Consider the following 21,854-nt stretch of genomic DNA (forward strand, 5'->3'; position numbering starts at 1 on the left):
AAACAACTTATAAACCACAGCTGGGCAGAGATAATAAAGGAAGCAGTACTGGGGTGGGGAAGGATCTCCCCAGAGTGTACATAGGGAGGAGAGAGTGGTATGCAGGAGAAACCATGAGCCCAGCTGTGATGGAGGGTCTAAGCTTGGCTACTTGGGCTCTAGGGGGACACAGAGGGGCTGCCTTAGGGAAACCTCAGCAGTATTAGTAGCTGGGGATAAAATGTGGGTACATGTATATACATGCATAAATATATATAAAGAGCAAGTGGAGATACAATTAGTCACAGGAGAGGGTGTCTGAACCCCACTATGGTATCTACATAGTCTCAACTCCGTGCACTTGCTCCCACTGAGGTTTGTGTCTCCATGCAGACAGGATATGCCTCCTCTTATACTCCAGGGTTTTTTGCATTTCTCATCCCTGTGGGACCCACATCTATCATCACACAGTTCTCCAGGGAGAGGAGACCTCCTTCCATTGGAGGGGTTGGAGTGGGTACAGGCTCAGTGCCTAAGCTTTAGGCCTACAGGGAGGTTCACCAAACCCCTCCCAGGTCTCCCCATGGCTTTCAGCAGCCTTGGATGCTCCCGGTGTGCTCAGCAGTGGTGTGTAAGGGTTTGGAAAACGAAACCCAGTGATGTTTCTCTTGCATTAGGTCAAAACTACGGATCCTTGTCCTGTAGTTCTGTCAGCCAGGAATGTAGACAGCAGGTGGGAAATTTAGGGGTAGGGAGGAAAACAGAATGAAACACATTTCTGTATTGGCAAAAATCCTAGCAGAGATGTGCTTCTTCCAGCACATGTTTTTGCCAGAATCCTTTATTTAGTTTTCATAGCCAGAATAGGGCCTGTTGGCAAAATTATGTTTTTCCACCCTAGGAGGGTGTGCTATTACAGCTGTATCAGCCTGCATATTCTCCACAGTCCACAATCAAAGCAAAGTTGAGGAATTAATAGAAAGAAAAAAACAATATATTCACTTGCCAATGAGATACTTAGCTACTTAATCCTTTCCCAGCTTTCCTCCTGGGAGCTGGCAGAAGCCTGGAGTTCATGAGGAAAGGTGTGCCAATCTAAAGCGGGGTGTGACTGCACTTAAGTATCTGCTGTGAGGGTCCATGCTGGTTCCCAGGGTCACTGCAGCTGTGCAGTGTCTGTCCTCTTCTACTTTCCAGTGTCCTGAGCTGCAAAGCTCCTGCAGGCTGAAGAAAGGGGCCCCCACCCAAAAAAACCCCCACAAAAACGAAAACAAAACCAACCAAAAAAGGGAAGATATTAAAAGGAAATTAAAAAACCAAGAAAAAAAGGAGGGAAAGAGCAGGTAAGGGAATGAGGTGGTTTGGACAAAAGGCAGCACAGGGACTTCTCCAACGAGCTCAGGGGAAAGGAGCTTGGATTTGGAGTCAGCTGTGGGGCAGGCTTGGGTACCTGGGAGCAGTCAGAAACTATTGCCAGGCTGCAGGGAGCTGGGGTTGGCACAGCTGGCTGGCTCGAAGCAGGGCTGAGGCCCAAGCAGTTTTCCTGTACAGACAGACCAGAAGGGCCATCTGGCGAGACCATTGCTGGCAGGAGCCAGTCCTGCAGCTCCCTTGCAACTGCTGCCATCTTGTCCAACATGATCCTCCCTGTGTGTGCCCTGCACAGGACCCAGCACCTGCCAGACTCGCCTTCCTGCCCCCCTTCAGCCCCAGCGGGGGGGTGCACAGCCCTTCACCCAGGACAGTTTCAGAGCACCATGTGCACACCTCGAGGCGTGCAGCTGGCGAGCAGGGGCTCGGGGGCTCCTGTTTTAGGAGAGCACTGCTGGCAGCATGCCCTGCTGCTGCCCAGCATCCCACCCCCCGCATTTTTGCTGCTAATGTGAAGAAGTTTGGGCTGGCCTGGTCATGGCATTGAAGGGCTGGTGACACATCCTGTGACGGGGGGAGGGCTGTGTGCCTGTGATCTCTGCACTCGGGCTCCTATGGGGGCTGTTGAGGTGTGTGTCTGTGGTTTGTGGGGACACTCCTTTGAGCCTGCCCCTGCTGAGGCAACCACAGCAAGCTGAACGCCATTACCAGCACCTTGACAATGCCATTAAATAGATACTTGGGCTTTGCTTGTGGTGGGAAGCACCCACGCGTGGTGCCAAGAGGCCTCTGCGAGCTGAGAATTGTCATTCATAATGAAGCTCCTCACTAGCACTGGCCAGGGTTTCCCGAGCACCCTCAGCACAGAAAGGATGAGTACAGAGACGGTGCCAGGGCTGGAGACAGTGGTGCCGGCAGCTCCCTGTGCTCGCCCCCGGCTGGGGCTGCTCCCCCAAAGGGCTCAGCAGCAGTGCCCGGTGTGTGGGGCTGCTGACGGGACAGGGACCTCTGCCGCAGAGACGGGCGACGAGGGCAGGACACACCGGGGACGGGTTACACCCGCGGCAGGCAGGTTCATTTTCCTTTTCCACACCCCGTCTGCTGCTGCTCCTGCCTGACGGGCGAACTGCGACTGCAGTATCTGCAGCTTGCCGAGTAAAAGTTGTTCCTCGAGCTGTTGATTACGGTTAATTAGCATTAATTTTGCCTTAAGTGGATCCTAGTCGTGCTCGTTTTCTCCAGAGTTGCGACTCCTCCGGTCCCCCGGAGCCCTGGGCCCGTGGTGGGTGGGCGGGCGGGCGCGGGAAGGAGGGAGGGGGCGGCCGGGGCGGCGGCGCCATCTTGTGGGCGAGGGCGCGCCGCCCGTCCGTGCCCGCCCCGGTACCGGGGCCCGGCCGCACCGGGCTCGGTGTGCGCGGCTCGGCCTTGCAGGGGGCGGGGGCTCTGCCCGGGAGGAGATTTAACCCTCTGGAGCAGGCGGACCTAACGTGGCCCGCTCCGCCCTGGCCTCGCTTCAGCCCCAGCCCAGGCCAGGTAGATGTTCTTCTGGAATGGGTCGTCCTGAGTAGGGAAAGCTCTCCCCTCAGGCGAATTCCCGCTGGCCACACAAGGAGCACCGTGAGGCTGAGACGCGGCTCTGAGAGTGCGTCAGGCCTGTGGTGGTAACTTAGATCCTGGAAATCTTTTAGCAGGTGAGCCGAAAAAAAGCAGGAGTGGGTGATTTCTAAGGCAGACTTGGTTTGCTGGTGAAAGGGAATTAGAGATTTTCCCCGTGGTGGTGTCAACACCTCAAATTTTCTGTTTTCCCATCAAATCACTGATCATTCTCTTCCCTAGAGCAGTTCAGTGGGTAGAAACGTAGCGAGGGCATTGGCAGCTTTTACCTCAGCATCATCCAGTCCTGCTGAGAGGCACTCGACACACAAGAGTGGTAAAAATGCTGGCAGAGGTACGGCCCTGCTCACACTGGCTCTGCTATCACTCCTGCTGCCAGACAGAGGGAAACTGTGCGCCTTGGAGTCCGGGGTTAGAGGACTCAAAGAGATTGTGAATCCTCAGAGATGCACATGTTGCCACTGGCTGGCTTTGCTGCGATGGGGGTTCGAGCTGCTCTCTGACAAGGCAGCAAACCCAGAGCTGCTGTGCTGGGCAATGCTCTGAAACGCTCTGTGCAATCAGGCTCGTTGAGTTGCTGCAGCTCTTCTGTGCGCCAAGTGGTGTTTCTCTTTTGGATGGTTGTGGTGTTAAACGCTTCAGCAATAAAGAGGCTTTGTTGTGGTCTCTGAAGCATTGCTTTTGCCTTGGCTAGAGGCAGCCTTTTTGTTTGAATTAATGCTTTCCCTGGAGCTGGCTGTGGGGGCATGTGTGGGCTCGTGTGTGTTCATGTGTGTGCCTTGACTTGTGGGTGCACACCGGACACTGCTGTGAGCAGGTAGGTGCAGCACTTGCCCAAACTTGTTTGTGTGCGCCAGAACAACGTGCTTTTCCTCACTGTTGGGAATGCTGGCCGCTGTTGTGGGCTTTTTAAAGTGCTTGAGTGAAATTAATAGCCACTTCTCAGCTACAGGCAGAAACTGGCTTGATATGCCCCAGTCCTGTATTTAATTCCAGGAAGTGTCAGCATTCACTGCATCGAAGGAAGGACCAAGCCATACAGATCTTGGCCAGTGGATGCCGTGGTGGGCTTACAACTGGCCAGACAGTTCCCTCCTCATCATGCTGCAGGGACTGGCTCACATGCACCAATGTATTGTATAATGCATGCATGAAGGTCGTACAGTGACTATTCCTTTGGAGCTTTTTATTTCCTTTGGCACAGGTATCCTGGTTAGTTCCACCTAAGTTTTGGGGCAATCTGTTCAGTCCTGCTACAGGCTGGTAATAGCAACTCCCCAGCTTTTCCTCATCTTCCTCCCATTTATGTCTCCAGGGTTAAAACTCAGTTCAGAATCCCCAGACCAAATTGAATTAGAATTTAACATTCAAAGATTCAGGCTCCCTTTAGGCTCTAAGGAACAGAATGTCATCCTGTCTCGCAGTTAATAGCTGCTGGGTAGTCGTTTCAAAGCCATTTCTTTTCAGTGAGCTCTACCATAGCAAATCCCAGCAGTGAATGTATTTCTGGCCTGGCTGTGCCTTTAATCCCACAGCTGAGTCTTATGTGTGATCTCTTTTGAAATGCTAGATTTTTTTATTTTTTTTTAAATTCCAGACAGTGATATTTCTAGGACTTGGCATTTTGAGTGGCAATGGGGTTGTTTGTAGGAAGAGAACAGAAAGGACAGAAGGACGATGTTGACCTAGCAGCCCTACAAACCTACCACACTTAATCCACTTATCACCCTGAATTCCTGGAGCAGATAAATGCTGATAACGGTTAAAACACACCATTGGCAGGAGCAGCGTGTTCTGTCCTCTAGAAATACATCAATACTGGAAATTATAAAGCTGTGTGCTGCCATGGGGATGAACATGATATAAGAGCTGAGGAAACCCTCACTATTCTGTGGAATTCTTCTACAGGAAGGTAGTGAGCCTCTGCTTCCTTCTCCCCCCCTGCCCTAAGTACCTTGAGATGCCATTCAGGCCTGAGAAAGGTTTCTGAACACTGTTGTGACCCCAGAGCCACAGCTGCCTGATCTGTGCCTCCATATATAAAATACCAAGTAAGCCCCAAGTGTCTTGTTACTGCTTTTGATTGTCCTTGGTGCTCAGCGTTAAGACCTGTGAGGAGTGATTTGCAGCTGAGACCAGCCCTGTGCAGCTCACATCAGCATGTCTTGGGGAGAGGAGTTGGTTTTGGCTAATCTGAGCTAAACCTTCCCTGGAGGAGTGCAGCTGCTGCACCAGCCTTGCAGAGCCACACAAAGCCACTTTCTCCTCTCCCCATCTGTCAGGGCTCTCAGCAAGGTACTGGAGCCATCCCTGGGCATCATGCAGCTGCATGCCTCCCCCTGTGTCAAGACCCCTTCCTCCTGGCATCATGTCCTAGGCTGAACAGGAGGAAAAATGCTGTAAACCAAAGGCTGTTTGAAGTAAACCTCATTCCTACAAAGAAAGTCTGGAGAAATAAAACAACTGGTAGTGCTTTTGAATACACAAAGCTCACAGGCTTATCTGCTGCTTTAGGTCTTTCCCTGCATGGCCATCTCCCACCAGTCTCTGCAGCACAGCACCCCCACATGAGTGGGCACTCTTGAAGTTGCAGCAAAGTGCTTTCTTGTGGACAGTGCAACTGCATCACAAGAAGTGTGAAAGGAGGAAGCTGCCTTAAGAGAAGTGAAGACCTTTCAGCCACCGGAGTTTTTATGAGTCAGATGCTGCTCAGCTGTTGCAATGCAGATGTCTTAGCTAAAAACAAGTGTTCATTGAAAATCAAAGAGTCTTCGTGAGTATAGGCAGCAGGAGCCTCCCACAAAACGTGTTTTTTCTTCTTCAAAGGGCTCTCCTTAGATTTGCCTACAATAGATTACTTAAAGCTTGCCTGCACTGTAAAGCTGATTCAGAGCCAGCATGGTGGGGATCTGAAACAGCCCAGCTGTTTGGGATGAATTCACTGTCTGGTTGTTCTCATTCTGAATGTGAGTGCCTTCCTCTGAAGGGACCTAATGGAGAAATTGGCTGTGGAGGGCCATTTTGTGGAGTCAGGGTTGTAGGAAAGCCCTTGCTCTGTACTGGCTACTCATGTGTACTGGTTTTCTGTGTTGAAGGTAAAACAAGTGATCCCACACTCGATTTTTTATGTCACGGTGGAAGGTGACAAAGTTTGTTTTAAGTGCATGCAATATTTTATGGTCATCAGGAAGCAAAGCTCTGTGGGTTAAAGTGCTTGTGGTCTAGGCTTTAGACACTCGCTGATAGGTCTAACACCATCATTGTAGTACAGAAGTCAAGCCTGGTGTGGGGAGGAGTCTGACCAAAAAGCAGAAGAGCTTGCATCTGCCAGGAACTGCTTGCCAAATGCAGTGTGTGTACATCCCGCCTGTCCCTTGGCAAGCAGGAGGGCATCAACCAGCTGCTCTGGCATGAAAATACCTGACAAACCTCCATCTCCTTTGCCTTTTGGATCTTTGTGTCTGGTTGTGTCCTTACAGCCTTTGACCCCCCATCATGATCCCTAATCTAAAAGTCATCTTTTTGTTCCTTTGGTTGCTTCAGTGTGGAGGTAAACAAATATTTTCTTTTTAATTCCTTTTGTTTACTCTCATGTTTTTCATATTAGAGCATTTCCAGCTGCTATCTTTTGCTAATTTCCAGAGATCCCCTCTAGGAATTTGCATGCTGCTGCTATTTCTGTCTTTTAAGCATTTCAAAGCGAAGAGAGTGAATCCTCAAGAAAGGGGGAACGTGGGAGAAGGGTTAGATAACCTAAATAAAATGGTTTGGCTTTTTCCCTGGTATGTTCATTTCAACCTAGTCGCTTCTGGGATAATACAAGAAGATGGATCTCTCCTCTCTTTTGTTACAGTAGTGCTTAGCTGTGTCTTATATAGAAACTATATTCATGTGTGTTCTGCTACGTAGAGATGAGGAGAAGGGTGATGAATGATTTTGAAAAATATGGCCCAGAATAAACCACTTGAGTTATCACTCCCACAGTGTCTGCGGGATTTTACCACCTTTCCGTAATATTGTAACTATTGTACACAGGACTGAGCATGTCCCTGAGGGCTGTACTGTATCTTAGTTGCTTTTATAGCCAAGAACCTTTCTGTGGTCTTGTAACCTAAGCTCTTCCTTACTGTCAGGCTGTTGTCCCTGGCTATGTGATCTGTAGAGAATTTTCTTTAAATGTGGTACTTCCCAACAGTCCGTTCTGGGCAGTAGCTGTGCCCTCTCTCCATTGTGTTCCCCCCACCACAAATCCTCAGTGCTCAGCATTCAGCAGTGCTAAGTCTGAGTTGCCTTTTCCAATGCCAGCTCCCGCTGTGCTGAGGTGACACTGCTGTTGTGATGCAGTGTTAGTCCATGGTGACAGAAAAGCAAGCCTGGCTGTGCTCTGGGATAGCTTTAATACCTTGTTATGAGCCTGTTCATAGATGCAGGACTCCAGGGAATCCCATCAAAAGCATAAATGGAAAAGCCTGCCCATCCCCTACTTTCTCTCTCTACCCTTTTTTCCCTCTTTTCTTTTAATGTGTCTGAAAGAGTCCTTTATTTTGTGAGAGGACTTGTAAGTTTCCAGTTCCCTTTCTCAAAGAACCTCCTCTTGAGTTGCTTTATAGGTGGTGTTATATCAACTGACAAACAAATAGATCCAGACACTGTTCCTGTTATTGAATCCAGATTTTCCTGGGAACCAAAGAAGTCCTGTACCCCATCCTCCTTACTAGCCTGTGGCCCACTCTTAGGTTTTTTCCCCTTTTATCAAACAAGACAGGGAGCCAACCATGGTGTGGTTCCCCATCATATTTGTCCTCTCTTTTAACTTCTGACATCGTCTGAGTTACAGTGTTAGATCACTTTAAACTGCTTTCTGTATATTGGGAGAGAGCACATGCTCTCTCATCTCTGCCTAAGATACTGTCATGTATAAATACCTAAGATCTGCAGTCATCTGCAGATAGTTTCCCATGGCTAATATTGATGCTTGTGCTTTGCTCCCATTTTAGAGCAGCAAAAGTTTGGAGTGATTAAGCTGTGGCTTATTTCTCATGGCTCTGGTGTTGGCCCCTATACGGAATATGCAATTTCCTTCCTCACTTGCTTTTCAAAAATACACAGTCCCACTGATAACACCTTCACTGCCACAGAGCCAGCACATGGCCACACAGATTCCCAAGGAGGCTTCATACCTTGGGAGTTGCAGGAGATGTCCAGCTAGCATTTATCTTGGAAAATCACTTTCTATTCACCTGCTGTAAATACGTTCATGCACCACTGCAAAATCAGTTCACTTCCTGCTTCATTTCCTGTCTTTCTGTGTGCTGGCATTATATGGAGGAGCTCACAAGGGAAAAGGGGAAGCCTGTGAATGCAGCAGGCTATCGTGGATCAGACAGCAATTACCCAAGAGATGTGGCAGATCACACAGGGCACGTGCTCTGAATCACTCAGCTTCTGACAAGGGCCAACACTGCGTGCTACAGGCGTGCTTCCTGGTGTATGGTTATTTTCAGAGTGATCCTGTCTTTGGGGAAGCCATCCTCTCCTCACTGAAAGGGAGGTCAGGTGACTGCTAACAATTACTATCCTTACAGAGGGAAATGTCAATGTACAGCAGAGACCTCCAATCCAGGTTACCCTGCTCAAGGAAGGAATATCCATCCCCTGTGAAGTCATCTTCCCTTACACGCCGAGATACACCAGATTTTCCATCTGCTATTACTGGATTAATTCATTGGATCAGGAGACATCCATCTTTACTAGTTCAGAAACCGTAGACATTCCTCCTGGACAAGAGAATAAGACTGCTACCTTACCTTACAACTACATCATCGCACCACTTGGAAACGCCTTTTCCACTGGCACATACTACTGCAAGGTCAAATGGAATGATGTTGAAAAAATGGGAAAGGGAGTGTTTGTCCTTGTTAGAGGTAAGTGAACAACCAGAAAGGAAGGACAGGAGGTTAATCAGCTGGATTTAGCTATGAAAACCTGGTCTTTGCTTTTCTTTTTCTGTATCCGCATATGCTATGAAGTCAGGTGTGAATAGTGCTTAATGCCCAATACTGACTGCTATCAGGGTTGAATGTACAGGTGACCTGTCCTGCTGTTCCTAAGGCATAGGTAGGGACATAAAGAGGCAGTAACTTAATTCTGCCCTTCCACAACCTCCTGGAAGTCAGAATCTATCCAGGGAGCCTGAACACTGGGTCAGATGGTGCTTTTTAGGTGTCAGTGTTCAGGAGACAGTGTGGTTTGTCCTTCAGCAGTGTGAGAGGCAGTTGATAAGGTCAGACATTAGGGTGCTTGCTGTAATCACATGTACAGATTCAGCTTGCTCAGTTTTAGGGACTCATGAACAGGTTATGGCCTCACCAACATGTACCTCTTTTCCATTTGGTACAAGGAGTTGGTTGGTCTGTTAATGAGCACACTGGAAAGCAGTAGAAAGCTTGATGCAATGTAAGAGGAATGTTAAAGAAAGGTGGGAAGGATGTGCATGCTGCTGACTGGCTGGGTGTCCATTGCTAACTGTTGGATATGAAGAACTTGTTAATGTAAATGCAAGAAGCTGTGATGAAGGAGCTTTGCTATACTGATCAGAGGATGCCTACAGTACCTATCTTCCCAGTTAGTGTGGCCTGTGTGTATTCCAGTATCTGTCTTTCTGCTCCTGTCACAAAAGACCTTTGCCAGCCTCTATCTACCAAATTTCATGTCTCTCATAGTTATGTTACCTCCCTCTGTGGAGCTGCTTATACCCTGCATCTTCTGTGTGATTCTTCAGCTGCACCCTGCTCTCTCTTCAGTCAGAGTATGTTTTGAAGCATGTGTGCATTTCTGCCACTATATTCCATACTCTTGTATTTTGGTTTTCTCAAGTCTCTTTCTGGGGTTAAAAATACAGCAGGGTTGTAACTTCCATTCACACTGTGAACTTTCTGCCTTCTTTCTTACAGATACAGGATACGTAAATACCTCTTATGGGTGGGAAATCCTTGTTACCCTTACTGTTCTTCTTGCTGTATTGAGCATCATTGCAACAGCTCTGCTTCTGTGGAAAAGAAAGGCAAGTAATAACCCAATAAAAAGCAATACCTGACCCATTCTAAGAATAAATTCCATTTGGAAATGGAAGTCCCCATGCTGAAATTTTCCATGCTGGGTGTCTGATCCAGTTTATTTTCTTAAGTTCAGTTTTTCTGAGAAGAAAAGATTTCAGGAATGACAAAATGAGGAAGTGATTTGCCCATTGAAGAAATTCTGGCAATCATTTTGACTACAGCATGCTCTGATTTAGAGCAAGGTCAGAACAAGGTTCCCAAGGAAGCCTGTATGAAAATTACGAATAACTGGAGGAAATAAACAAAGGTAGAGGGACAAGGATTGGACTATACAATCTCCAGGGACAGCTTCCATCAGCACTGATTTGGTGAGGCTGGAAGAATGAGGCTCAGGGGGCAAACTGGACTGGAATCTGGAGGGAGGAAGCACTTGGAGGGTCTTAAAACTGGATTGATAGAGCCCCTTGGGTGAGCAGACTGGTGTCCCAGGTTGGAACCAGCTGGGTCAAGGAAGTGGAATCTGGGAAGCTGAGAGCAAAGGAGTGGGGAAGAAAGGATTTGGAGAGTGGAAGAAGAAAAGCCAAAGCCAGAGCTGGAAGATCTGGATGAGATGGACCCTGTTAATGACCTCTGGAGTCATAATATTGGAATCCCTGCTGTTTGGGAGAAACCTACTGCTTCTAGTACTGCCACCCTCAGGTGTTCCAATACCATCATCTGCATTCTTCCAGACGTCTGAAGGCTGGCTTAAAAATACCCTTATGTCTTTTAGAATGAAATTTGGGATTGTTTTCTAGGTGGAGTATGCCCCATAACTCCTTGAAGCTGCTCTCTGCCACTACAACAGCAGACCCTCTGCATGCTTTTTCTGTGTGGAGGCTGTGCTGTGTGTACAGTCCTTTGACTCCAAGGAGCATCAGGCTTCAGCACACTCAGTCAGAGATCATGAGGTTGAAAACAGAGTGGCAGCATTTGGCAGCCCAGCTAATCTCATGAGACTTACCTTGCAGGCAGTCAGATGCAGAGGAAGGAGGGGAGTATGAGAGGAAAAGGAGTCCCCTAGAGACAGGCCCCTATCTCTGTTTGCCTAGACAGAGTCTCTGTGGGGATGAGGAGAGGAGGCACATTGACATGTCTGGGTTTTGAGGTGGGCTAGTGAATCTCAGACTTATGGCCTCTCTTTGGGGTCTGAAGAGATTGTGCAGTCATTACATTTGCCCTCCTGCAGAACACAGCCCATATTTCTCACCACAGCTTGCTCAGACCTGCTGGTTTAAAAATGTTTATCTTTAAGAGAAGCTATTTAGCATCCTCCTTAGTTACTAATGGACTGGAAAGCAGTTTGTCGTTTTCATGTGATGTGAATATAATCATCCCACTTCTTTCTGAATTAGAACAGAGATACTTAGCAAAGCCTTCTGCCTCTTCTCTTGCTTGCTGAGCAGGGCTAACTCTTCTCTGTGTGTGAATGGAATGTGTTCAAGGAGAACTCATCTGATGCAAAAGAAACATTTCACACGAAGGGACCTTCTTCCTTCAACTCCATGCTGGACTTGTATCACTGACTATATGTCACCATTAATGATTGTCTGGTGCTGTTCTGTAGACTCTGTGTATTAGGAAAAGCTTCCCTGCCAAATCCTGATAAAAATAATTGCATTTTTGCCCCTCTGAAATTCCTCTCTGCACTATGACCAATGCCCTGCTTTATCCCATGTCCTATAGCATTGCTTTGTGTGGCTCAATACTTAATACACCCTTCAGCCAGTAAGGTTTCGTTGGTGAAAGTGCTTTATGTGTACACACAAGGCCCAGTTCTCCTTTCCACTGCTGCAGTGTAATTTACTAGATTTTACACTTAACCATGCAATGAGGAAAGTAACCAGCACATATTGTACAAACTCTGCCAGCACTTTTTCTTGTGGAAGCATTCGGGAGGTGTGTGAACAACTGGCTTTGATATAACTTTGGTGTTCATTTTAGCTTTGGGCATGTGGTTTTCTCCAAATGTTTCATTTGGTGTCTTGTCCTGAGCAGGTGTTGTGCCCTAGAAGGAGCCAGGCCCGTATCCTGAGACAGAAGGTGGAAACACGGCTCCCTTCATCCAGCCCACCACCAGCACCACTTCCTGTCTATGATGTGAGTACCAGAATCACCCTTCATCTCTTCTGTCCACATCATGGTACAACCCTTCCTTTCCCTGCCATGGTGCAGAGAATGCCAGTATCATGATGAGAAGCATAAGCAATACATTCATACCAGCTTGGTCTTGGTAACCTTGCCCTGCTTGGCTGCTCTCAGGACTGAGTGTGTCTCCATCCCAGTCCCATTCATGGCCTCCCCAGTGTCCAAGCCTTGCCCCATGCCCTGCTGAGCAGCACAGAGCAGCAAGTGTGGGGCCAGGGAGGATTCCTGGTGGAAGGGTCTCCAAAAGTCAGGAAGGAAGAGGGACTCTCAGCCCCACCTTGTACTGGCAGAGTGTCACAAGGATATGCCCTTCCCAGCTGGAGAATGATGGCTCAGGAAAGGGGCAGAGACATGATCCCCTGAACAACTCCCAGCTGTTTTGTTCTTCTGTGGCACCTTCACTAGTGCCAGTGTCACAGACCGCTGCAGTCCAGAGCAGGCACACTAGCTAGCAGGGGGAAATAGGCAAGGAGAAAGTAAAGGGAGTTTCTTTTTCTAAGCATTTCCCTTTTCATTGTGTAGGATCTCCTTTTCCATTTCCCAAACTTAGGAATGCTAACTGCTCCCTCTCCTCAAGCCCAGTAGCCACAGTATCATAGGTAGTAGGATTGAAGTGGCTCCCCTGAAATGTCAGGCCTAGACCTCAGCTACCTCAAGTAACCATGACTCCTAATCCCATTTACAACCTGTCCAGCTCCATTTTAAATGGATTCCTTTTTCTCCTTTTACTCCCATGGGATGGCTGCTCCACTGAGAAGGGAAAGGTTTGTTGTTTTTTCTCTTGTGATCTGTGGGACCAACGAGGAGGAATAAAATGCAAGTGAGTAGAGAAGGATGTTGCCTGAATATTAGGAAACCTTTCTGTCTGTGAGGTCTATAAAGGCTGGGAAAGTCTCTCCAAGGAAAACCTGTGAGCTCTGCTGCATTAATCATTTAAACTAAACAAAGCAAAGCTCTGGAGAATGTACTACAGAGAGGAGCAAAGCTCTGCCAGGGAGGCAGGAGACCTGACTGGGGGCAGATACCTCCAAAAGGATGGGCCTGCCCCTTCTCATTCTCAGTCTGGGTTGGGGGGAGGCACCATTTTGTGGCACTGTAATTTTTGGAGTAGCAGTTTAAAAGAGAGTACTATGTGTTGTATGTGATATGTTTATTATGGGTAAAAGGCAATGCTTTGGGTAAAGGAGGTTGCAGGTTATAAACCTTTTCATTGTATCAAGTAATTTCTTTTTAATTCAGGCTTATAAAAATCTGAATGGGTTGTTTCCTGCTGAAGTGGATGATTTCTGCAAGGAGACAAAAAAAAAAATCAAATCCATTTCTCGCTCAGTCGGCCTCGTCATGCATCCTTAGCTCCATCTTAATTACATGTTTCATCATGTTATTCTGTTCAGGCTCCACTAAGGCTAATATAGCAAGCCAGCAGAGCCAGCCTTAGGCACAGGCAGTCCCTGTGCTTGCAGGAGCCCTATGGACCTGGCCCAAGCAGCCTTCCTGTGAAGCCTGTTAACCACACACCAGCTGTGCAGGGTTCCTGGCCAGCCCTGTGTGCAGGACAGGTGGCTTGGTCCTCTTTGGCAGGGCTGCAAGCAGCCTGGGACCATCTCCTGCACGCTGGGGGGTGTGAGTCTGCCCACGGGAGTGTCTGTTGTGGAGCAACTGCTGCAGTGGGGGGGCTTGAAGCAGGAACTCCCACTCCAGACAAGGCACAAGCTGGGAGCAGGGCTGTGATGTGGAGAGCAGCAAACACAGCCCTGCATGGCGTAATGGGCAGGGGAGGAGAGAGAGGGAGAGCCCCTGGGATTGAAGCTGCATTGGATGGGCCCTCAGGATAGATGAAGGGAATAGAAAGTTGACAAACCAGATTTTCTTTGTATGATAACTCTGGTGCCCCAGAGCTAGTTTTTGTTGGAGCTCTGCATGGTGTAAACTCAGCCCTGCAAACTGTTTGAAACTAGGTGAGTTGTGAAAGTCTATTGGTGGGTGTTGAACTCAGTGCTTAATTCACAGGGAGGAAAAAATCTGTGATCAGCATTGGGGTAATCTAAGGCAAGGGAAAAAAGGAAGAACAAGTGAGAAGTAACTCCCAGTGATGAGATAAAGGAGGTCAGAGATCAGGGGCTGGACAGGAGGTCAGCACATGTCAGCTGTGCTATCTGTGTGGGAAAGCAAGAGGTTGGAGTCTGGAGGAAAGTGAGGCCAGGGAAGCACAGTATCCTTGCAGGTCTGAAGCTGGGAGCAGAAACAAGCAGCACTGGACATCAAAGTAACAGATGCTGTTGGAACTGGCTGGCACAGCTCATTAAATTCTTGGTGTTATCCTGCATCGTAGCAAGGCTCATCCCTGGTGTGGGAAGGGTCCTAACACCTTCTGCAAAGCTGTCCTGCTGAACCTTCCTAGGAGCAAATACCTTCCCCAGTGGCTCTTCCAGGTGCCACTATTTTCTTTATGTTCCCTGGGGTTGGCTGTATGCTGTGAAAAGCATACAACGTAGCAAAAAGCCTGGTAATTAGGGGGCAGCTGGCAACCAGCTTTGTTCTCTCTATACTGCCTTCCTTGACCTCTCAGTCCTCCTGCAGCCCTAGAGTAGCTCTACCTCACTGCACTGCCCAGAACCAATCCTGTATATCCTCTGAGTTCCACAGTTTAGCTGCTTAGTTAACGAGCAGCTTGGAAATAGCAATCTGAGGGACTTGCTTCATCTGCTTTACACTTCAAACAAGCTTTTTTGAGCAGCAAACAGAACTCCTGCAGTGCAGGTGCAGTCAGGTTCCAGAGCACAGGAGCTTTTCCAGGTGTGAGGGAGACAGGAGGCTGCTCAGGGATAGGAAGGCATCTGTCAGCAGGGAGGAGAGTAGCTGTGTGCCTCCACTGTGACTGTAGCAGGTGATCAGTGACCAAGTAAAAGTAATTAACTTGCAAATGGTAGTTGGAGACACCAGCTCTCCAACTGACTGGAAAAGGACCAGCATTGTTAACAGCTTCCATGGGAAGAAGGCATGTGGAGGGAAGGGAATTTTTTTCTGGAGGTTAAACACCTTGCTTTCAAATGGCTTCAGACTGGAGTAGAGAAAGAGGCTGCCAAGGGGACATGGAGACAGACTTCTGGAAGCTCAACACACAAGACGAGGTCCTCACTGTGAGCATCACAAAAAGAATTGAAAATATGTGTGGGGAAATAGGATTTTCTGTGAGCACATGTGCATATGAGAATGGTAGAAATGTCTGAGTAGGCAAAGCAGGTTTTTGGGAGCAGGAAGCAGAGAGATGAAATAATTTGACTGTTTCCAGAGTAGCAGTGGGAATGTGAGAGCTGTGTGGTGCGCCATTCACTGTGGCCAACTCATGTCTAAGTACCTGTTTATCCCAAGTCCCACTTTCCAATGCTGTTTCTCTATCCTCTGGTCCTGTTCAAAGCACTGATCCTTAAAGATGCTGAGTGTTTGCAGCTCTGCATGAAATTGTGAGGGTTCAAGTGATTGACAGCCCCCAATGAAGCCTCCATGTTTTGTTCATCCTTCTCGCTGCATTACAGGGCGACTCGCTCTCTCTGCTAATACCATCTGCCCCTCTTGCAGCCGGAACTCCTCCCATCTTCCTGTTGCCAGAGAAACAGCCACCTTGGCAACCTGCTGTCATCCTTGAAACACACATGGAAAAGTCCTCATGATTGTTATGTTTGATCCTTCAGGCAGATCTGGAATATCACTCAAACTGACATGCATCTCCTGTGACACGATTACCTAGGGGACAGCGGGTGCATATGCATGCAGAGCGTGTGTGTGTTTCTCTGTGTAGCTGAGTGGGATCATGGTAATGTTTGAGGGCTGGGGAGTATATGGATTTTTTTATTATTATTTGCTCACTCAAAGAAGAAAGGAGAGTTCTGGCTTGGGAAAAAAATCCAACAGACAATAAACGGAAATTATGTTCATTTTTGACAGCCTCTGTGCTTCAGGACTCCTAGCCTCTCCTGTTTTCTCACCTTTGTGTTCCCAGAATAATCATGAGCAAGAGCTTGTGGTTGTCAGGCACTTAAACAGTCTTGGGTGATGCAGAGTACTGCCTCTTACCTGTGGTCCCCCTGGTGCACAACTTTGCATTCTGGGACAGTTTTGGAGCAGAGGGAGGCAGGGGCATTGGCATTCTTCTCCACCACTTACACAGGGTAGGTAACATCAAAGCCTGTCTCTGTAAGCCTGAAAAAAAAAGAAGACTATGCAGCTGCACTGTAGGGATTTCAGGGGAATAGGATTTTCTGTTTGCCCAAGTTTAAGGTCTGGAACTTGAAAATTTTGGACATGGCAGGGGTTCCTAAAAAATGTCGGGCATGAGATGGGGAACATGCCAGTGAGTAATTAGTTAACTTAAACTGAAGTGTTTCATTTGCTGCCTACTTTCTTCTCTCTTCTCTGTGCAGAGCCTGGATGTGCAGCAAGTTGATGTCTATTCTAGCCTTGAGAACAACACAAACAACCCACCACGAGGAAAGAGTGCTCCAGGGAAGGTAAGAGCCAGGACTGTGTTCTTGGAAAGCTCCCATATGCCCTGGGCACCTGGGGAAGAAACCCCACATAATCTCATGGCCTAGCAGGCAATAAATGTGTCTCCAGTCCCACCAAAAGGGGAAAATGGGATGTGGCATGCACTCACCAGCTGGGCTGCACATGTAGCCTATCTTCCCTCTTCCAGCAGAACCCTGGCTCCTGCAGCTCCACCAGTTCTGGCACTCAGGGTTTTGTGCAGATGCTGTGCTGTATGACGTATGCTGAAAGGCACTGAGGGGTTTGGCATCACTGCTCCCTCTGAACAAGATGGGCATTCATGAAGAGCTGGGCAGGTGCTGGTCCTGTTATTGCCCTTTCCAGATTATTTAGGCAGCTGAGGCATCCTCTGGGCTGAAGGAATCTGTGCACCAGCAGCAGACCCTGAACACAGCTTTCCTCCCACCAGTATTAAGCACCTGAGAGCCATTTCATGGTAGCAGAAGCTAAGATGGCTTGAGCAGAGGCCGGGCTTATACAATCTCTGCTGTCAGCTCTGGTGCTCAGGAAAAGGAAGTGTGGGTATGTTTTGGACTTGGATTTTCTTGTTGGGCTGAGAATTATGAGTGAGAGACAAGGAACTAAATTCACTCATACTGAAAATAGAGGCAACTAGGAATATGCAGGTGTAAATTAGTTGTGGGGGCCACATGAAGCAGATCAGAGGCCCACACAGCTTTCTACCCTGTGTTTGGCAGGCATCAGCTGTTTCATATGGACAAAACTTGCATCAGGCACCCCAGGGAACGTTTCCTTCCTGTCTTCTGAATCTAATTTTTTTTTCTTCAATATATCCTCTTCCAATGCTAGAAAATGTTCCTGGAAAACATTTGCTGCTTTCTCCCATTAATGTTCTATTGAAGAGAGTTTCCCTGTTTGCACCAGCCCTCTCTTTCATAAAGGACAGTATTTTCCAGTGTCTGAGACATTTTCACAACTCCCACCTTTTAGGAAAAGGTGGTCTAAAATCAAGCAGTCCCCTTTGTGTCACAGCTGCTTGTCATGTGGCCTGGTCCCATGGCACTGGCCTCCTGCAGTTACTGCTGGGGCACAGCCATGGTGGTGGTAACAAAAGGACTGGCAGGTTCCTGGTTATTGAGGGGAAGGATGAGTTGTTCTGTATAGGCTTGTCTTATATGATGCACTGGGAAAGACAGCATCTCTGCATTTATGTTGTGCTGCACTTTGAATTATTTGGATAGGATCCCTCTTTCTGATCCTGTTTATACAGAAGAATTTCTGTATACCTTTACCAGCTGCCCCCTCTGATATTATTCTGTCTGGATGGTAAGACGAAGTAGGTGTGGGGCTTTTCCCTACCAGGGAGCTGTTTGGGCTGTGCTGAGTTGCTTGTGTGTGGCCCACACCATTAAACTGCTGCTTGGAGGGGTAGAGGGTCTCTAAAACAAAGTAGCAACAAAGCAACAGCAGAGGAGCATTTGTGTGTGAGTGCACCTGGCGCCAGCAGTTTTTTGCCAGGGTGGGGTAAAGGTCGTAGCAGAGATGGGAGAAAGAGAGGAGAAGAAAGCAGAAAGGGAATGGGATGAACTCTCAATCTGAGAGCAAACAACTCCAAGTGCCCTCAGTTGTTGTGCTGGTCTGGAGGACAGGAAGTGTGAGTGGCAGGATCCCATGAGCTCAGCACTGGTGAGTTTGCATTATCCACTATGGTTGCAAGTGCCTTGATCAGCTTCCCTCAATCATCCTGGGCTGTTGCCACTGGAGACACTTGTCCCCCAGCTGCCTTTGCCAGAATATAAGAGGGTGTTTTCCCTAAGAGTGAGACTTATGGGTCAGTGGGTTTGGCCTGCAAGTGGGAGCTGAGACTGCTGAACAGTGGCTGGCTCTGCTTCAGAGGGTCCAGCCCAACCCTTGCTGCAGGATGCTGCACAGCTGAAGGGGAGCTGTAAAGGGAAGCAGGGCAGAAAGCCTCTGAAAAGAGCATTTGCATGCTGTCACTCTGGACCATCAGCCAGCTTGGACAGCAAAGGGTTAATCCTGCATGCTTTGGAGGTGCTTCCACTCAACACTTTCGTAGTGTTTGCCTTTGGTGGTGGCAACAGAGAAAATGCTAGTGTAGGTAGGGCTTAGTTCAGCTGGTGGCATTTTAGCTGCTTGCTGTGTAACCTTGCTTACAGCAGGCCTGTGCCACACAGCACTTAAAATATCAGTCTGTCAGCACCTTGTCTACACAAGGAACGGTCGTGAGGAATAGACTCAACTGTTGAAGAAACAGGATTGAGGAGGTCAGGGAATTCCTCCTTCACAGAATCCAAAGTGATTTATTTTCTTACTGAGTCCAATTTTCCCTCCCCTCCCTGTCTGACAGGTTTTTTGGGGAAGAGTGACTAGTAAGGGAGGCATCTTTATCCCTTGGGCTGGATTAGTCACGTTCATCTCTGGTGAAGCAGCATTTCTCACTGTAGTGGCTTCTGTTTCAGCAGATCACTTGTAGCCATTTCTAACAGAGCAAACGTCAGTGTCTGCTTATTAAGAATTAATTCATCATCTTTTGAATAATTTTCCTCCATTTCTTCTTTCTCCTTTTCATCATTCTGCAGACACGTAAGAAGCAAGAAACTCCAGAAGAATCATCTGATACATTGTATGAGAATATCTAACAGGGAAGATATCTGACCCTATGTGGACCAGACATCTTTCTGTATGGCAGAGCTACTCTCTTACATCCCAGATGAGATGCAGATACATGCAGAAATCCTCAGTGACTTCAGAGCACAATCACGAGGGAATTGTGAACCCCTGGCCCCTTCTAAACTGCCCTTCATTAACAACAGAATGTATCTGTTAAAATCCCTCGGGGCTCAGTCTGCATTGATGCAGCAAAGCTATTTTGCAGCAAAGCTGTTTGATGCAAAAGAAAAGCTGCTTTTGTCAAGCACTTGTCTTGGGAATGGGCAATCTGTGAAGGTTTTTCTCACCTGCCACGGCTAAAATACTTAATTCTCAGTCCTCTGCAAGTGGTAGGACAATCCAGAGACTTCCCTGCTTGCTGGCTTGGTGTTCCAATCTTGACCTGCAGCCGCCCATCTGATCCTGTGCTTGTGGCTTTGCCGAAATGACCAGCAGGACTTCATGCATAGTTTAACCACATCCAAGCATCCACCTGCCCATTTTCCCTTTCTCAGGAACCCCACAGCAAACACTTTCTCATAATCTGCTAATCCCATCAAGTAGTCACAGATGCCTGCTGCGACCTTACTCGGGCGACTCAAATCAGTGCCTCCAAGAAAACGCCTCCCCTTCAGCAGTATCAGCAGTACACGGTGAGGACTGGATGCACCGAGGGAGATAAAGGCAGAGAAAAGAACACAGAGAAAATATCCCTTCCTGACTACATGTGTCAGTGACAGTGCCCATTCCAGAACAAGGACGTGGGAACATGAGGAAACTCCATTTTCTGGGGCTGCATAAGCCAGGCGGGTCTGGGGCCAGGTTCCAGCCCGCACAAGTCCAAGTGGAGCTCCCCAATTTCCTTTTCTTCTTGGCAAAGGGCGTTATCACTTGGGATTTGGAGCCTCTGTGGGAGCAGGCATGGTACCTCTGCCCCATCAAAACCAATAGGTTTGCCTTTGTTTTAGCTTGCTGCTAGGAAGAGTGTAAAGCTCCTTTATGCTCCCACCATACATTATTGGCCAGGGAGACCAGTTCTGAAACTGAGAACGACTGGAGGAAGGAGGAGAGAAGCCTTAGAAGTGAATTTGCTATCCTAGTTCTTTCTCCCCTGACAGCTGGAACTTGCCTACCATTTGCTGATGCATATTCTGGTTCTGATAGGGAAGAAGTTACATTAAATATCCGTATAACATGATCAAACCAGCAGATCAAAAAGCTGAGGCTGTTTTATCTCATATTAAAAAACAACAACGAAATAACAACCAAACAAAACCAACCCCAAATAAGAATATGCAGCATAACTTGAGAGGAATCGTAGAAACCTCTTTAAAGAAGAAGATCAAATTAAAATTGAGCTCCAGGGTCATAGGACCCTCTCTAGCTGAAGATAATGTTGCTATGTATCAGAGATAGAGGCTATGGAAAATGTCTCCGGGGCCTCCAACCTTCCTATACTATGTTTAAAGAGATAATCCGCTTATTGCTTTGCTCTTTTTATTAGAAAAGATTTCAAACATGTAATTTGGACTTTCTTTAACCACAGAAAAATGCTTTTTCTCTTCCCAGTGCTGAGGAGTTCATTTTAGAAAAGGCAATGAATGGACAGCATGGCTTATTAAACCCATTTTATAATCCGTTAAGTGATCACAACAATTACAAATATTTTTGAAGTTTTAGATTTTACTAATATGACCAGGAAATATTTGTGTTCACAGAAGAATTTACAGAGGATTGTAAAGATATAACAATTTCTTTCCTTAACAATTTTGAAGAAATGATGAGATGAATTATGAATATGTTTCAGTATGGCAATAAAATATTCAGCAGATGCTGGTGGATTAGATGAAAAGTAAAAACTTTCAAAATAATGATGCTTAGGTTTTGTTTTTTAAATTTTATAAATGCTAAAAATACTGAATGCTACTGGAAATTTCCTTCCAGGGGTCTCTCTTTGCAGGGAGTTGATTTGTCTCATGTTTTCTGTTACCTTTTTAAGTAGCATGTTTCTTATATTTATGCCTGAACAATTCTATATATTAAGAAACTGAAGCTGTTTAAAATAAAACATGAGAGAAATAACAGTATTTGGAATGGAAAATGCTATTCTAGAACAGTCAGTGCTAAAGTACTGGAAGAATCACACCAGATTCTGATCAATTAAGTGAAAAAGTAAAAATTTCTAAGAAACACTGGCAAAGGTAGGGATTTGGGCTCTGTGCCAAGCTTTGTCAGAATCAGGATGGGGGTTTTGCTGTGTTGATTTCAATTGCTTTCAGATTGGCCCTGTGAGGAAGGCTAAAAGGCTGCTGCATGAGAAAAAGGAAGTTTAAAGCTATGAAGCTACAATCTAAAATCACTTCTTTAGCATGATGCACTGTGGGCAGCCACAGCAGCAACAGCATGTGTGAGAGAGAAAAGCATAAAGCAGAAGGCTGTGAGAGCAGGGATGTTTTTAAATGGTATGGG

The 21,854-nt window shown here is 47.2% G+C and overlaps 1 protein-coding gene across 1 annotated transcript; it reads left to right on the forward strand.

The window, feature by feature from the left end:
• The first annotated feature begins 6,072 nt into the window (after positions 1–6,072).
• On the forward strand, positions 6,073–21,467 carry NFAM1 (NFAT activating protein with ITAM motif 1). The gene is made up of 6 exons (XM_079304137.1): positions 6,073–6,514; positions 8,550–8,888; positions 9,918–10,027; positions 12,060–12,161; positions 16,631–16,717; positions 19,316–21,467. Exons 1-6 carry the CDS (start codon positions 6,460–6,462, stop codon positions 19,373–19,375), a joined length of 753 nt encoding a protein of 250 aa, XP_079160263.1. The 5' UTR covers positions 6,073–6,459; the 3' UTR covers positions 19,376–21,467.
• The last annotated feature ends 387 nt before the right edge of the window (positions 21,468–21,854 follow it).

The sequence above is a fragment of the Erithacus rubecula genome, assembly GCF_903797595.1.
Source record: "Erithacus rubecula genome assembly, chromosome: 4".
In the NCBI taxonomy this organism is placed as follows: domain Eukaryota; kingdom Metazoa; phylum Chordata; class Aves; order Passeriformes; family Muscicapidae; genus Erithacus; species Erithacus rubecula.

Coding starts and splice junctions, on each gene's coding strand:
- NFAM1 (XM_079304137.1), top strand. CDS start 6,460: ATGATCCCTAATCTAAAAGTCATCTTTTTGTTCCTTTGGTTGCTTCAG. Junction 6,515..8,549: donor TTGGTTGCTTCAGTGTGGAG/GTAAACAAATAT, acceptor CTATCCTTACAG/AGGGAAATGTCAATGTACAG. Junction 12,162..16,630: donor CACCACTTCCTGTCTATGAT/GTGAGTACCAGA, acceptor TTCTCTGTGCAG/AGCCTGGATGTGCAGCAAGT.